The 16182-nt window shown below is 35.7% G+C and overlaps 3 protein-coding genes across 4 annotated transcripts in view; all 3 read right to left on the bottom strand.

The window, feature by feature from the left end:
* Nucleotides 1–1174, bottom strand: part of LOC107483061 (uncharacterized) — a 4335-nt gene extending 3161 nt beyond the window's left edge. Inside the window, exons 1-4 of the mRNA XM_016103664.3 lie at nt 1119–1174; nt 683–764; nt 462–565; nt 208–334 (exon numbers count right to left, since the gene is read on the bottom strand). Coding sequence (XP_015959150.1) covers nt 208–334; nt 462–565; nt 683–764; nt 1119–1159 — 354 coding nt within the window. The 5' untranslated portion in view covers nt 1160–1174. The remainder of the gene's footprint in view (nt 1–207; nt 335–461; nt 566–682; nt 765–1118) is intronic.
* A 4029-nt stretch (nt 1175–5203) lies between these two features.
* LOC107483062 (heme oxygenase 1, chloroplastic) lies at nt 5204–7899 on the bottom strand. Its single transcript, XM_016103665.3, has 4 exons — nt 7335–7899; nt 6582–6805; nt 5635–5742; nt 5204–5457 (listed from the first exon to the last, which is right to left on the bottom strand). The coding sequence occupies exons 1-4, from the start codon at nt 7750–7752 to the stop codon at nt 5365–5367; spliced, it is 843 nt and encodes a 280-aa protein (XP_015959151.1). The 5' UTR covers nt 7753–7899; the 3' UTR covers nt 5204–5364.
* A 772-nt stretch (nt 7900–8671) lies between these two features.
* Nucleotides 8672–12053, bottom strand: LOC107483063 (uncharacterized protein At3g52155, chloroplastic). 2 transcript variants are annotated; one of them, XM_016103666.3, is made up of 5 exons: nt 11382–12053; nt 10784–10883; nt 10278–10457; nt 9625–9742; nt 8672–9104 (listed from the first exon to the last, which is right to left on the bottom strand). In XM_016103666.3, exons 1-5 carry the CDS (start codon nt 11656–11658, stop codon nt 9042–9044), a joined length of 738 nt encoding a protein of 245 aa, XP_015959152.1. In that variant the 5' UTR covers nt 11659–12053; the 3' UTR covers nt 8672–9041. The 2 variants fall into 2 exon arrangements, with proteins under 2 accessions (XP_015959152.1, XP_052115884.1); XM_052259924.1 differs by having other exon boundaries at nt 10784–10905; nt 11009–11515.
* Nucleotides 12054–16182: the final 4129 nt, after the last annotated feature.

A 16182-nucleotide genomic window follows, 5' to 3' on the forward strand; every position in this document is an offset into this window, starting at 1 on the left:
TTATATACAACAGATCAAGACTAAACATCAAAATTGGCACACATACACAAAAAATTAAAGCAAAATTAAAACCGCAAAATTGATCATGAGGGTCTTTATAAATGTGTTGTATTGTTAGTTTCATAGAGTATGTAATATGCAGAAGCTAATGTAAATGGATTCAAACCAATTCAACGAATAAAACATATTCTTTAAGAGGTTACTTACTTCATGCCAACCAAGGCTTACATAATCTCCTTCAGATAAGCCTGACCCTGAGAAGTCGAGAGTAAAAACAGTAATATTTGATGGAAGAAGAACGACGACAGCTTCATTGGCATCTGCTCTACAACCACTGCATCATTTGTACACAAATACACATATCAAAAAGGAGAATGGAACAAATGTATCATTCAGAACCAGAACCATATAAACCTGTTTCAAGCTGCAATAGCTGTCTGTGTCCATAAAGATTAAAATACCTATTTCCATGGCAATATATAACACAAGGAAGAGAAGCATTTTCAGGGAATGGTGAAGGGAGATAATGGCTACACTGCAAGGTATAACCTCTTGAGTTCTTTAGCTGCAAGATTACAAATAAATATATAAGATAACTAAGATTTCAATCTAATGTTTCAAACATTAATTAGTTTCTAAGAATAGACAACAATAGTATACAACAAAATATGTCCATACTCGCCTCCAAATCCTGCCTTATGTATGTTCTTCCGGCAAGGGTGAATTCCTTTTCCCACAGGTACTGTTCTGGATCATACTCAGCCCTGCACATGTGGCAAAGCAGATACACTGAAACTATAATCGACAGTCTTGAAAAATAATAATGCAAAATTGAGCAGTGAAAAATGGTGCCCTTAGTCATTTGCATAAGTTTCACAAAAGAGACTAATTTCAGAATAATTGAAGTCTTCGATGAAAATTGTCTCGTGGTTCTGTAAGATGATTGAAACATGTTCAGCTGAATTCAATACAGTTCAAATTAAATTCAATTACCATGAATAGAAAAACCTCTTTAGCTTGAAGACTTAATTAGTCACTCAGAACACAGTGCCACTCAGAACCAATATACTTTACAAGTTTGGAATCTAAATATACTAATTCCCAAAGAGGCTATATACCTGGGAGGACGAATAACGAAATTGATGAATTGGTCAATCATCTTGTTTCAGCATGTAACTCAGAGAAGCTCCGCTTCACGGGATTACAAGTAGAGCGGAGTCTCTGAGAAGGTCATTCATTCTTCCCCTTAGCCTCAAAATCCTCCCAGGATAGAAAGAACATGCTCATGAAATTTGGCTGCAAAATATTAATTAAGGACACCTTTTTCCAACACAACCCATGAAATGTTCAATTCCTGTAAAATAAATAAATAAATGGCACAAAAACTTTACAAAGGCTTCATCTAGATAAACCATAGAAAAGGAGCAATAAGCTAGTAATTTTCAATCTAAGCAAAAAAGTTGTCCCTTTCAAATCCGTTAAGCTAGCAATTTGCAATTCTTAACATGAAGTTACTTTATTTAAAAGTCAAAACTTTTCACACTTGAATTCCGTTAAACAATTCCTAAATGAGAAACAATTTTTAAAGCAAACAAATAAATACAGTAATAAACGGTTAAAGCACACAAAGCAATAATTTGGGCATTAACATCCCAATTCAGATCCCACATTCAAAATCCACCCACCTTTTTTCTTTGATAACAATAAAAATGCCACATTTGAACAATGCACATGGCAAATGAATCACATTTTAGCAACAAATGGAACAAGGAACTTGGGGAATGGAAAGATAACATGAAAAAGGAAACAACTTTACCAGAATGAAAAAGAGGGTATCTATGATGATAATGTAGGACCCTCCCCTGACGCAGAATCAAAATACAATGCTGCGTTTGAAGAAATTAAACAAAGCCAAATTCAAATGGAATTTTCAAGGAAGAGCCTTTGTTGTTGCTTTTGTGTTGTTCTTGTTTTGTCCCTTTGAATTTTCACAGAGTAAGAGAAATCATAGGAGATTGAAAAACGATGAGAAAATGAAGGAAAAAGAGATGAAAGACAGAGGAAGAGAACGTTTGGGCAGAGACAACAGCTGAATCAGCCAGCTGGATTTTAATTTTTTTTTTAAAACCTTAAAATTTGTCGTCTCCTCATTCTTTCTGTTTTTACAAGTAGTTAATTTTTTTTTTTAATTTTGGGAATTTTTAAATATAATTTTAAATTAGATTCACGGTGAGATTCTGTATCTTTGTGTCATTGGTTGAAAAAAGTTTACAAAATTGCATGGGAATTATTTCTTTTATGTTTTATCCACCCTATGTTTCTCTTTAATTTAGAAAGGTTCATAGGAGGCACATGCACAAGTTGCGTGATCATTCTAATATTCTTTTCTTTCAATATTTTTTTGTACATTATCTAAAATTCAATTTGGGATAAGATGTACACAGTACATACCTTTTAGTTAGTTAGGGTAGGTTTTTTACACAAATCTCTAAGTTGTATATTGTAAACTTCAACGTCCGTTGACTAACAGTTAATGATAAATTTTCATAACACATTTTATTTTATTTTTTTGGTTTTCCACGGTATCCCCAACTCGACAGGTCAAGGATTAATACGTCGCGAATCTGAGTTTTATTTAAGGGTCTGCTGCTGGCCAATGAATTGCTGCATGCACAAGACGAAATTCAAACACCCAACACTTGCTTAAATAAACGAGTGAGTTGACCACTCGACCAACCTAAGTTAGTTATAACACGCATTTTATGTTGCAGGAACAAATGGTAGTGCATACACTTAACAAATGTAATAAATTGGTGTGTAATAATATAAAATGACCATTTTTCATTATTTGACATTTAGAGAAGTGATTTATCTTTTGGAAATTATGACTTATGAGATGATATTTTTCGTGAAAACAAATTGTGACAACATTATTTTCGAGAATTTAATTTTAGTGCACTCATTGTCAAACAATTTTACACAATTGTAAAAAAAAAATGTATTTCATTATTGTATAAAAACTTCTTAATGTATTAAAATTAAACTTTTATTTTTATATACTAAAATAGTAATTCAAGCTAATATTTATTATTTATAAGTTGTTATTTTAGAAGGAGTAAAGTATTGTTTTTTCCCCAACGTTGGGGGTAAGTCCCAAAGTTGTGACTCATGGTGTGTTTGTTTGAGGTAAAAATGGGAGAAAAGAAAAGGAAGGGAAAGAAATTGAAAGGAAAATAGTTATTTTCTTTTGTTTGGTTGAGGAGAGAAATGGGAGAGGAAGGAAAATGAATGGAAAAATATTGGTGGGACTCACCAATTTTCTTTCTCTCCAACAATGGAGAGAAAACTATTTATCTCTCTCTATTTTTAATATTATCCCTTTATTTTTTTTCAATATATTTTATAATATAAGAGTAAAATTGTCTTTTTATACCATTTCTTTCCTTCTTATTTTCCTTTCATCCAAACACATCTAAAAAAAATAAAAATCCACTCAATTTCTTTCCTTTTCTTTCTTTCCTTTCTATTTCTTTCCTCTCTATTTCTTTTCTTCTAACCAAACATAGCCTCAATGTTGTCCTGCCGTTAAGAATCCGTTAACAGAATTGACGGCGAGACAAAATTGAGATGATTTTGAAACGTTAGGAGCTTAAATAGGACGAAAACATTGAGGACAAAAATGATACATAAAAATAAATTTTAATTTTATCCTTCAATAATATCAATTTTTTACTATACATAGTATTCAATTATTTTTTAATCACATCTAAGTAAATTACACTTAATCATATTACTTTCATTTTAAATAAATTATTTTTTTTAATTTTATTCTTAAAGATTTTTAGTTATCATGAAATGTTTGTATAATGACTAGTATATAAACTTGTAGAAAAGAAAAAAATAATATATATATATATATATAATAAAATATAAATTATACCTTTTGTCTCTAATGTATCAAAATTTTTTAAAATTATAAAAAAAATAAATTTATTTAAAATGAAAGTAACGTGATTAAGTATAATTTATTTAGATGTAATTAAAAAATAATTGAATATTATGCACAGTAAAAAATTAATATTATTAAAAGATAAAATTAAATTAAAATTTATTTTTATGTATCATTTTTATCCCTAACATTTTTGTCATATTTAAGTCCCTAACGTTTTAAAATCGTCTCAATTTTGTCTCGCCGTCAATTCTGTTAACGAATCCCTAACGGCAAGACAACATTGAGTCAATTTTAAAACGTTAGGAATTTAAATAGGACGATTAAAATGTTAGGAACAATTTTGGGACTTACCCCAAACGTTAGGGAAAAAAATGATACTTTACTTTTTAGAAGCATTTCGCTATCAGAGTTCAAATCCAACACATGAATAGCCTTTAAATTAAGCCAAAAGTTACAGGTAGCCATGAAAATAATTCTTTTGTTTTGGACTTTTGGTTGCTCTAAACGCGAAATTTTCCATCTATGAGCCATTATGCAAAAATAATTGAAAATTTCGGCATTGTGATTAAAAACAAGTGATAAAAGACTAGAACAAATATACATAAAATAGAACATCTTATCTCTTATCAATCATTGAATAGAAATCCAAACTCACTCCAAATGCAAGTCCCACCACCCCATCTAGGGGTAGATGAGTGTATCTCAGGGATGTTATGTGCAAAAAACATTTCTTGTATGAAATAATCAAACAACATACCAGTATGCTCATGTCACTAGAACTACAATCAAGCTTTTACAGTTTTACTTGCAAGCAACTAATATCATGAACTTCAGGTGAACTTCTATGTCATACACTCAGGACACTACATTGGAAAACATACAAGAAAAGAAACCAGAATTTCAGTCACTCTAGTGTTCTTTTAGCCACTTAGAACTCTCTTTTCTTTCTCTTGATAATGGTACTTGTTTCTATTTGTGCCAATCATTGAGGAGAGTGGATATTGTTACTCCTATTTTGATAATGTCACTTTGTAATAATGACTTTTTTTTTATATTATTGGTTATCATATTCATGTAAAACTCAATAGAAATAAAGTGTCATTATCAAAATGGAAGCAACACTATCCATTCTCACCAAACAGATTCAATAACCTTCAAATATATCTTAGTAACTCAGAAAGTAGCCAACAGGTTTGATCCCCTTGAACACTTCCCTTGGAAAAATAATGCAAATTCGGAACCGAAGAAATGTTTAGGAAGTTAACTTTTTTATATCTGGGAATCAACATTCAGTCTATTGCATCTTGAACTTAAAATTAAAACATATATACACATATTGCAATATTCTTGACTTGCGCCATGCACTTTAATGCTTGTAAATAAACCATATAATAGAGCATGTATTATCATGATCATGAAAGAATTAAACGGAGAATCTCTCCTGAGAACTTGAACGATTTTTCTGTTTCTTCAAGACAGTGGTTCTTCTCTTCCCGAGTCCATTCCTGGTGAAACAACAAACGATAGTATATTCATCATGCTATCTCACAAAATCTTAAAGCTATAACATATATCACTTGTTCCTTAGAAATAAAGCCACAAAAGAAATCAAGATATTGCTTATTCCTCAGAGATTCTAAAGCAAATGACAAGTTAAAAGTTCGGGAAACCTAGAAACATACTTCGGCAACTTTATTCAACTTGTCCCTCACATTCTGCAACAACTGGGAAAGGTCACCATCCCATTTATAAAACTCCAGCTCCTTTTTGTTTAACAACATTTCAGCAACCTGTTAAAATTAAAATGCGGTAAGAGAATGATTATGGAAAAGGATGATGACCAGGGACTTGACTAAATTTTTCCAAAGTATACGGATTTGCAAAGTAATATGAATCTCATAAGTTCAGTAGATCACAGATCAATAATATAAGCTGTCTTGTATACTTGCCTTTAACAGCTACTAACAATAACAGCAGTTAACTAACTTAACTGTAACAGAAGATAGGTGTTACTAAGCGAGCGAAAAGACAGAAATAGAAGCCAGATTCCTATAATTCTGCCTCTATAAAATTTGGGGTAAAACAAGACACATGAAGTGCATATCATTAAGATCGATAGTCCAATTGACATCACTAAACCCCCATAAATTGAGAAAAGCATCCTTTTATTGATGTAAACCATGAGCAAAAGTTGTAGCCAAATATCTCAGGATGCATTTTATAGCTTTCTAATGATTCTCCATAGAATTTTGAATGAAATAACATGCTAAAAGATTTTATGACACATAGTAGTGGCATATTGGAGGGCACCCACTACTCTATATAGCTAGTATCAAGCATAGGCTAGACCCATATACGCCAAAATATATCTGCATCTGAACAAATGAATATCAGGCTTCTGTGGCCTACAAGATACAGATGAATATATATAGGCTGCACTTCAGTAACTTTTAGCTGCTACTAACAGAAATTACTAACACTTAACTAACACTAACAGAACACAACTTGGAAAAATGTAACATGACAGAAACCGAAGCTGGGATAGCTACATATGCATCATCAGGCACTCTAACAATTAACAAACAATCTGATTTAACCTTTTTTGCACACAAGACTTTGAGAGTGGTACCTTTCTCCCAATCATTCGACCACCAGCTGTATGGGCAAAGTAGATATTGTAAAAGTGGCAAATGAAAGCCTGTGGATCCTTCTGCGACAACTCAATAAGATACTCGGCATAACTACGGCCAGGAGAGGAAGGTTCAGGAATGGTATAGCCTTGCTCCTTAAACCACTCCAAATCTTTCGCCAAACTCGCAGACCTTTCGAGTCCTGTATTTCTGAATTCAGCATCTACAGGTTAAGAATGAGATATGTTATTACTGCCATTATTACATACATGCCAAGAAACACCAAAACCTTAGTTGTTGATACTCCAAACAAAACACCCCGGTTATTAATCTCTCAAGTTTACTCATTTTCACGGTTAAGTCACCAATTAATATGATTTAAGTTTACCTAAGCTCAATTATTGCATGCTTCCGGAGCACCTATTTTTTTTTGTTTCTCACGGTATCCCCCAATCCAGGCCAAGGACTAATCCGTCTCGGATTGGGGCTCCATCTAAGAATTTGGCAATGGCCAATAGGCTGCTGTATGCAAAGGTGGGATTCGAACCCCACATTTGCTTAAGCTGACGAATAAGCTAACTACTCGACAAACTCAAGTTGGTTTCAGGAGCACATTTAATTCGCGCTCCAAGAGCATTGAAAACTACTCATAGATATGCGTATGGATAATGGGTGTAATTGTAACAACCCACGCACGCAAAACGATGCTTAAGTTAGGTAAGCATAACAGATTCAGTTAGTTAGTTACTAACATGAAGGATAAGGAGCTTCATCGATGATCTTCTCGAGAGTGTCGTAAACCAACTTGCTATCAACAAGGAACCTAAGGTAGCCATCAACGGTTGGTTCCCACTTAGCGACGGGCTTTTCCTCGGGCTCCGTGACGGGCTTCTCGCCCTCCTTAGCCTGATCCCTCGTGTGTAGCTTCATCGCCACAAACCTCATCTCCTCCACAAACCCCTTCGACTCCCCAGGGTACCGCTTCTTGTTGGACGTCTCCGCCGCCGTCGTTGCAGACACAACAACAACCGCCTTCATCGGCATGCCCCGGAGCGCCGGCGATGATCTCCGTCGGAATTGAAGAGGGAGAGCAGGTGAGGGGAGCCGGATGCAGGATTTGGTGCAAGAAAGGGATTGAAATTGGGAAAGCGGGGTTCCTAGCGACGCCATGGAAGAACCCTAAGTGTGTTGTTGTTGTTGGTGTTGGTGTTGAGTAGAAGAAATCGTACAAGATTGATAAACTTAGAGAAGACGAAAGACGGATGAAGAGAATGTTTGGACTCTTTTCTCTCTCTCTCTCTGTTCTTGCAAGTAATGTTTATTTATTTTTTTGTCAAAATTTTTTAAAATATTTTTTTAAAATATTATTCCTATACTAAACATTCCTGATATCTGTATAAAAATACCATTATTATTAATTAATTATATATTTAAATTGTTTTTAATTAAAAAAAAATTATGTATTATAAAGGATATAGACGTAACAAAATTGAAATTTGATTGGGTTCTCATTGAGATTCTGACATTCTGTTTCTTCTTTGTGTCATTGGTGGAGAAAAAAGTTTGCAAATTTGTATCCAAACTTATGTTTCATGGCTGAAAAGGATATTCTTTTTCCAACTTTTTTGGTTCAATATCCAATATTCAATTTGGATAAAATACACAGAATTCTCTCTAGTCTTAAGAAAATATTTGCACAAATATTTAAGTTATTTAATTCACTTAAACCAAATAAAGATTTGGTTTGGTAAAGATTTTATCTTTCGAAAATAGCTTTATCAAAATTGACTTTTGAAAGTGGATTTTCTAAACGTTGTAACACTGTATAGTAAATCAATATCAACCTAAGAACACATACATAAATTCTGATTTGATGGTGTGCACATTTTTTTATGAACACCATACCACTAAACTCTTCTTTAGTCGGTAGAATTACAATCAAAGTTATAATGCAAGGGGAAATCTGCACAAGCAATTATTTTCAAGGACTTGTACTGAATTCAAGCTGAGGCTTGATCAAACAAACTTTCACTTTAATTAAAGAATGAGGACTAAGGGGGAAGAGGTATAATATGATGGCAGCACATAATTTACATAACAATTTTTATTTGATGTTGTGTTCAACTTGAATCAACCAGTAAGCAGCATGAGTTCACTTCAATGAACTTTATGCTATATACATTAAGCAGCAGCATTTGAAGGGACTGAGATTCTGTGTTCTGTATCCTCAGCCATACTTATATCTTGACTCATCTTGGAAGCAACTCATTTGCAACTGAAAATCTTTCCCTCATTTTCCATTTTCCTTCCAGCATGATTTCTAAAGTCATAATCAACTCTTTGCACTGCTGAAACTGTGCTTTTCGGTTTCAGAAAGAACTCGTGATGCTTCGAACTTCCACTTCTGCGCATAAATTTTTCTTTTTTTGCATTAACTCTCAATGGAAATGCTTAACTAGCTAGCTACTTGGCTTTACTATGCCATGAAGCTTCCACCCGCCAAATCCCGCCGCAGCAAATGCCTGTAAGATATTATGTCAGGATAAACTAAATAATTAATATTAAACAAAAGCCTTAATTCGATCGAGTAGTTAAAATCCAAAAGGCCAAATAAAACACTACTAAGATTTGAACTCATTCTCTATTCACACATGACACATGCATGAATCAGACTAATATGCTACAACACCATTGATAAATTATACAACAAATGTAGCCTTGAGGAGAAACAAAGGGTTATAAAACTTTCAGGGAGTGATGGTCATTAGCAACAAAAATTCAAAGTGGCAGAAAAATGTTGCCAATTCATTAATCAAGTATTCGACGTGAGACTTTAACATTGGAAAAAGAATTTATAACCACCTACCAAACATAAACTCCTACAAGAACATTTTAAAGTTAATTGTTGCACTAGATCCATAAAATATGTCAGTAGAACATCTAAACTTAACAATATATAACACATAATAAACATATAGAGAAAGCCAATAGTCTTGAATGAAAATATACAGTAGTCAATTGTGCAAGGTAACAAAAGCTAACCTCTTCCCAAGATTTTCCAGCAGCTTCCAGCAGTGCAGCATTGCATGTTTTCAATTCTATAGAGGCCCCAGAAAACATCGAGGCCGCCTCTTCCCACCCCCTATTATGTCCCATGCACCTGAATACCAGCAAATGATTAAATATCAATCAGATCCTGTGAAGAGTACTTTCCAACTATCAAACTTAGTTTCTCAAAATGCGAATGAAAAGATATTAGCACGAATAAGGGCTCCTAGACAATTCTTGGAAACCACCACATGCTGCACATGGAGAATTTCAGACAAAACTCAATCGTCATCTTGAGTGAAACAACATGCATTTCAATCCACAGCATGAAAAGTTGGAAACTCTCAACATAAAAAGTTTAGAAAGTGTAAAAATTGAAATGTGGATCCCACTGGCTATCCATGTTTGGGGCCAAAATGTGTTTTCTCAATTGTAGTAAATGCATTTAGTATAACATCATCTGAAACATTGATACTGTAATAGCTATATCAGCGTCGTTTGTGTCTGTAAATTGTTCGTGTACAAGCAACAAAGAGATGAGAGGCATAATTCTGATGAGGACAGAATCATCAGCCTCTACCTTGACAATAAGGCACGAATAAGTTATAGATATCACCCTGAAAAGGCTGAAATTTGCCGATACTCACATGACAGTAAGAATCTCATCCTTTGAATATCTACAAATAATCTTTTGAAGGTGCTCTGCTGTCTGTCCATCCATGGCTGCAATCGAATAGAAACTAGGAAAAAAATGAATCTCGGCTTCCACCAGTTCCTGCACTTGCTCCTGCATTATTTTGAGTGTCTCCTTAGTCCGTGCCGCATCACTGCCACAGCACAAAATCAAAAATCAATACAAAACCTCAAAAATCCTTGCTAACATAAAGCTGTTTTAACGCAATAAGGTCCTTAAAAGGGAAATGAATTTTATACATCATCTTTAGACACCGTCTTAGACACACTAAGGGTATATAGATAAGAAACTGAAATCATAATATAGATTTGAAAAGAAAAAAGTATGAGCCTTTATAACTAGTATCTAAGGAACTGCCAATTGATATCTAATAGGTATGCTCATATCACATACCTCACCTCTTAAACAGTCAAATCAATTCAATTCGTAAGAACAATGTGCCACGAAATCAATCCTAACCTACACAAGATAAGTTCAGGAATCCATCCCAACTCTTGGAGCTTTAGAGAAACTTTGACAGCATCCACACGGCCAGATTTACTCAGAGGCCGGTCATGATCTGCAGAAAAAACATCTTCACACTTGGAACATGTTCACATAACAAAGCATCACATAACAATACATCATTCACATGGGTACTAAAAAGTGTGGAACCTGAAAATGCACAAATTATAGAAAACCCACCATTTCTTCCATCTATAATCAACCCCAATTTTTGTCATTTCGATGCAAATTCTTAAGTGGGAATGTCCCACACCTCTTTACAAAACCATAAAGTTTGAAACTTTAAACTACAACAAAGCTTGAAAATTGAACAAAGCAGTGAACCCCACCGTTTCTTACAACCTAGAATCAGTACAAATCTTCTTCCATCTCCATACCAGTTCTTAAATGGGAACTTCCCCCACTTCACGAAAACATGGAAAGCTTAAAACTTTGAGCTAATAAAAGGAAAAACGTTTCAAAAAAAGAGTGAATTTTGGGACTTGTTCGAATCTTTTAATTTTTAATTTTTCTTTGTATTTCGGAGGCTGGGTTGCATGAATGGTGTGGTTACCACGGAGTGAGCGATTTTCACGGGAACTCCTGGCATGGCGAAGGAGGATGAGACGGCGAGAGACCGGTTCCGGCAAGGACAGTGCGGGAGCTTGAACGACGGAGAGGGTGGGTGGGTCCTGCTTCTCAATTACGAGGGAGGATTTGGCGCGAAATCGTGGGTGGTGGTTATTGGGAAGGTAAAGGGGAAAAAGGGAGTGATAAGGGGAAGAAGATGGTGAAAGAAAGCGGATGGTGGAAGGGGTATGCATGTCAGAGATAGCGAGTCCCACGTTCATGGCTTCTTTCTTGGTTCTTAGTTTCTTACTCTCTTGGCTTCCTCTCCTCTTGAACCAATTGGGGTTAAATAAAGTGGAAACACCGACCCGATCTTGATCATTTTAAAATAGGACAAGGGCAAGGCGGTTCCTGAATAAAAGGAATGCTAGGAAAGAGAGTAGCCCTTGACTTCATCGAACAGCCTCTTCATTGAGAGTGGCCACATAAAGAGAGGATTAGTGTTATTGATATGGATAGAGATTACTCTCATACGCTTGTGAAAGGATCATAGATGATCGCAGGACATTATTTAATTGTTTCAAGATGGAAACTGTTTTTTTCTAGCGGTGGAGAACTATGTGAAAAAGATTGTAGTATGGAGCCGCATTCCCAACCTTTTGATTGAAATCCCGTTTCTTGAGGAAGGTTGGGTCTGCCATTGGAAATATGTTGAAAATTGATCGAGTTATTTTTATACATTCAAAAGGGAAATTTGCGATAATTTGTGTCGAGATTGATCTGTCTAAGAAATTAGTTTTTAGAATCTCTCTTGGGAAGCACTTTTAATATTGAGTATGAAGGTAATCTTGCATGTTTTTTCTGTGAAAAATATGGTCATAACTAGAGATAGCAACGAATCTCTATAGAGGCGGAGACATGTCTCCGTTCTCGCCACTTATAATTCGTCCCTGTTCTCGTCCCGTCTTCACGACGGATGATGGGGATTCCGTATCCGTCGGAGATCGGAGTCTTTGTGGATTATCCACAGATTTTTGAATAAAAATTTTAATCCAATTTCAATTTATGAATAGAAATAATACAATTATATAGAACAATCAAATAATTTAAATTACATCATAATTAAATCATATTGGTTTCTAATTTCCATCCATTCGAAATCATCTTCCAACAAAATACAATTCACAGTATAATAAAATCAAACATATTCATATATTATATTCATAAAAGCTACGCAAAAGATATATATATATATATATAAATCAAACATTAATAATATGTTTAAATCAAAATAATATTGACATATATGTCATAGATGATGATGACGATGATTATTGGAGAAAAATTCAAAACTTTTTGAATGATTATATAATTAAAAGAATGCAAACAACTTATTGGCTATTGATGATGGTAGATTGGCAGACTTGAAGAAGATGGACGCATAAGCATAGTTGGTGATGATAGATCTAAATATGTTGGTGATAGTAGAGGCATGGCTAGAGCAGCTTTATCTTCGCAGAGTGCAGGCGGCGATGCAGGTGCAAGCGGTGCCAACGTTGTGACACGCAAGCACAGAGCGACACCGGCGACTCAGTAAGAGGAAGTAGGTGAGCAGCGGCAAAGGAGGAAAGAGGAGGAAGAAGGACAGAGAGGGTGATACTTGAGACACAATTTAGGTTGGGATGTGAGAGTGAAAGTGAACTGATGAGAGTGTGAGGGAGTGAGGCAGATGCGACATGAGAAATTAAGGATTAGGTTTTCTATTTCCATCATATATATATATATGTGTGTGTGTGTGTGTGCATCCCCCGCTCCCGGAGGGAGAAAATGACCCCCAAGCCTGTCTCCCGGCGGGTAAATCCCCGTGGATACCCGCCCCGTCGAAAAAAATTGCCATCGCTAGTCATAAGTTTGAACAATGTAGTGAAGATGACGAGCATAAGGCTAATCAACCAGTGGTAGAGGTGGCCATAGAAAAGGAGAGATTAACGATGGTAAGGAAAAGGGATGCGGCCATCACGTGAAAGGTAAATTAGGAAATTCCAGAAAATCAGGAACACAATGATGAGCATATCGTGCGACGGGCAAATCATGATCCTCCTTATTTTGGCCCCTGGATGATGGTGAAGAGGTATCCTAAAAGGAAACAAGAGAAAATCCTGATGAAAAAGACAAAAGGGAATTAGACCTTTAATGTCATTCCTAATAAGGAAAGTAAAGACATTACGAAGAACACGTTCAGTAGGGGAGATTCTCCGTTTAATGTGCTATATGAGGAAAGGGATGATGAGATGCAGGAAAGTTCTCAACCAAGTGGGGCCATGCATATTGGACTCCAGAGTATCGTTCCAGATCAGCCCTCTATGAGAAGTCCGTTAAAGAAAGGGCCAGAGTATGCTGGGCCCAAAGATCAGGTCTCTGACTGAGCTCCAGTTATAAGTCCTCGAAAGACCTATGGGAGCACCATTAGGCCTTCTGACCAAGTCCAAACGCGCCCAACAAATTTGAAGAGATCAAAGGTGATAATAAGAAAACCTAAAGTAGGTTCTTACACGCAGGAAACCAAAAAAGTTGCTGCCCTGAAAATTTGGCCTATACTAAAAAAAAGGGCTTCAAGCCCAAACAAAAAATGGTGGAAAAAGGTTCTATCTTCTTAGCGGTCTCATTAGAAGGTAGAAAAAATGTTCCATCCTCCTCTTCTAATAATTTTACTTGGGGGATCGTGGAAAAAGAAAATCATGGATAGAATGAGGGAAGCCACAAAACAACAATGGGGAGACTATCAATTTGTGAAGAGCTCCAAGGAAGTTCTTGAGACCCATGTGAGCCATAATTCCTTCTTCAACCAAGTCCCTCAGCATGGTGGAACTCCTCCGATTGGTCTGGAGGTCGAAGACGGCAGTGGAATTTCAAGCAAGGCACCAGATATACCCAAGAATGGACATAAGGTGTCAGGCAAAGGAACGGAACCTATGGTCTATGCGGAAGCCTCTGGGCTATAGGGGGTAACAGCCAGTCTTCTGTTTGAAGTTTTTCTTGGGTTTTTAAGGGCCGTCTTCTCTGTTTGAGTATCTAATGAATATTGTAGTTTGGAACTATAGAGGAGCTGCGGGTAAAATTTTTCTGCTCTTATTAGAAATCTTAGAAAGGAGTTTGATGTGAATTTCATCATCCTGCTGGAGACCCATATCAGTGGTGTTCGGGGAGAAATGGTTAGAAACAGATTTGGGTTAGATGGTAGTTTTGTGGTGGAGGCTAGAGGGCAATCGGGAGGGATTTGGTGTATGTGGAATTCGAATTTCTGAAAAGTGAATGTGCTAAATCATAACTCCTAATTTGTTCACATGAAGATTGAAGATAGAAATTCGGTGCAGTGATTTCTAACAGGCGCGTATGGGAGTCCTAATAGGGGTTTCAGGAAATCTCTCTAGGAGAATCTTCACAGTATTGACAGGGATGCCAATTTGCCATGGTGCCCCATTGGCAATTTTAACGCTATTTTGAATGATCATGAACAAAGTGGGGAGTCTCTGTTGTGGTATGGAAGGGCCTGCCCTAATTTTAATGCCTGCTTATCTTACTATGGCCTTATGGATCTGGGTTACTCGGGATGTCCGTATACTTGGAAAAGATATTCTCTGGTGAAAAGGCTTGATAGGGGAATTTCTAACCTTGACTGGCAAATCACCTTTCCAGGGGCAGTTATCCAACATTTACCGAGTCTGAAGTTTGACCATTCTCCTCTCCTTTTGCGTCTTACTTCTCAGGGTGCACCAAATGAAGGAAGGAGATCTTTTAGATTTTTAGCTGCTTGGTTGGATCACCCTGATTTCGATAATGTTGTTAACAGGGGATGTAATCTTCAAGACTCTTGGAATACTTGCATGGAAGATTTTAAGCAAGAGTTAAAGCTTTGGAATCATAATGTCTTTGGCAAATAAAAATTTTTGAAGAGGCTTCAAGGCATTAAGAACAGTCTCATTATGAACTCGAATCTTTATCTGGAGAAATTGGGGTGGAATATGAGTAGATCTTGGCCCAAGAGAAACTGCTCTGGTTCCAAAAATCTTGTTGTAATTGGTTGGAGTTCGGAAACCGTAACAACAAATTTTTTCCATGGCTCATGGCCCGCAAGAGGAGGTATCAGATTGAAGCTTTGCAAGATGATAATGGGTGCTGGGTGCGTGACCGTACAGCCCTGGAGAGAATGGCGATCAGATTCTATAACCAGTTGTATACCGATAATGTTCCAGATACCCCTTTGTCTTGAGAAATAATTTTCCTCTTCTAGATAGAGATGTTCTTCTGAGTACTGGCAATAATATCTCTCGTATGGAAATAAAGGACACTCTACTCTCTATGGGAAGTCTCAAGGCTCCAGAAAAAGATAGGATTTAGGCAATTTTCTATCAGAATAAGTGGGAAAGGGTGAGAACCAACCTTTGTAATCTGGTTGAAAGAGTTTTTAATAGGCCCTTGGACGTCCGGGATATTAATGAGACCCTGATTACCCTTATTCCAAAGGTCGAACCTACATTTATGTTAAAGTAAATGCATCCTATTTCTCTCTGCAATGTCTCCTATAAAGTTATTACTAAAGTTATTACTAAAGTTTTAAAAAAATTAGTAAACACTTTTATTTTTAAAATATTTTAATCTAATTTTAATATACTATTAGATTAAAGATTTTATACATCTATTTAATTATATATTGTAATTAAAAAAAATTACATTTTACAATCATCACGTAAATAATTATCTAAAAAGATATACATATTTTAACATATCAAAATCAATTTCTATGC

The sequence above is a fragment of the Arachis duranensis genome, chromosome 4 (assembly GCF_000817695.3).
Source record: "Arachis duranensis cultivar V14167 chromosome 4, aradu.V14167.gnm2.J7QH, whole genome shotgun sequence".
Lineage (NCBI taxonomy): Eukaryota > Viridiplantae > Streptophyta > Magnoliopsida > Fabales > Fabaceae > Arachis > Arachis duranensis.

Coding starts and splice junctions, on each gene's coding strand:
- LOC107483063 (XM_016103666.3), bottom strand. CDS start 11,658: ATGAACGTGGGACTCGCTATCTCTGACATGCATACCCCTTCCACCATC. Junction 9,743..10,277: donor GATGAGATTCTTACTGTCAT/GTGAGTATCGGC, acceptor GCTGGTATTCAG/GTGCATGGGACATAATAGGG. Junction 9,105..9,624: donor CTGGAAAATCTTGGGAAGAG/GTTAGCTTTTGT, acceptor AATATCTTACAG/GCATTTGCTGCGGCGGGATT.
- LOC107483062 (XM_016103665.3), bottom strand. CDS start 7,752: ATGGCGTCGCTAGGAACCCCGCTTTCCCAATTTCAATCCCTTTCTTGC. Junction 6,806..7,334: donor TGAAGCTCCTTATCCTTCAT/GTTAGTAACTAA, acceptor CTTAACCTGTAG/ATGCTGAATTCAGAAATACA. Junction 5,458..5,634: donor AGTTGAATAAAGTTGCCGAA/GTATGTTTCTAG, acceptor TTGTTTCACCAG/GAATGGACTCGGGAAGAGAA.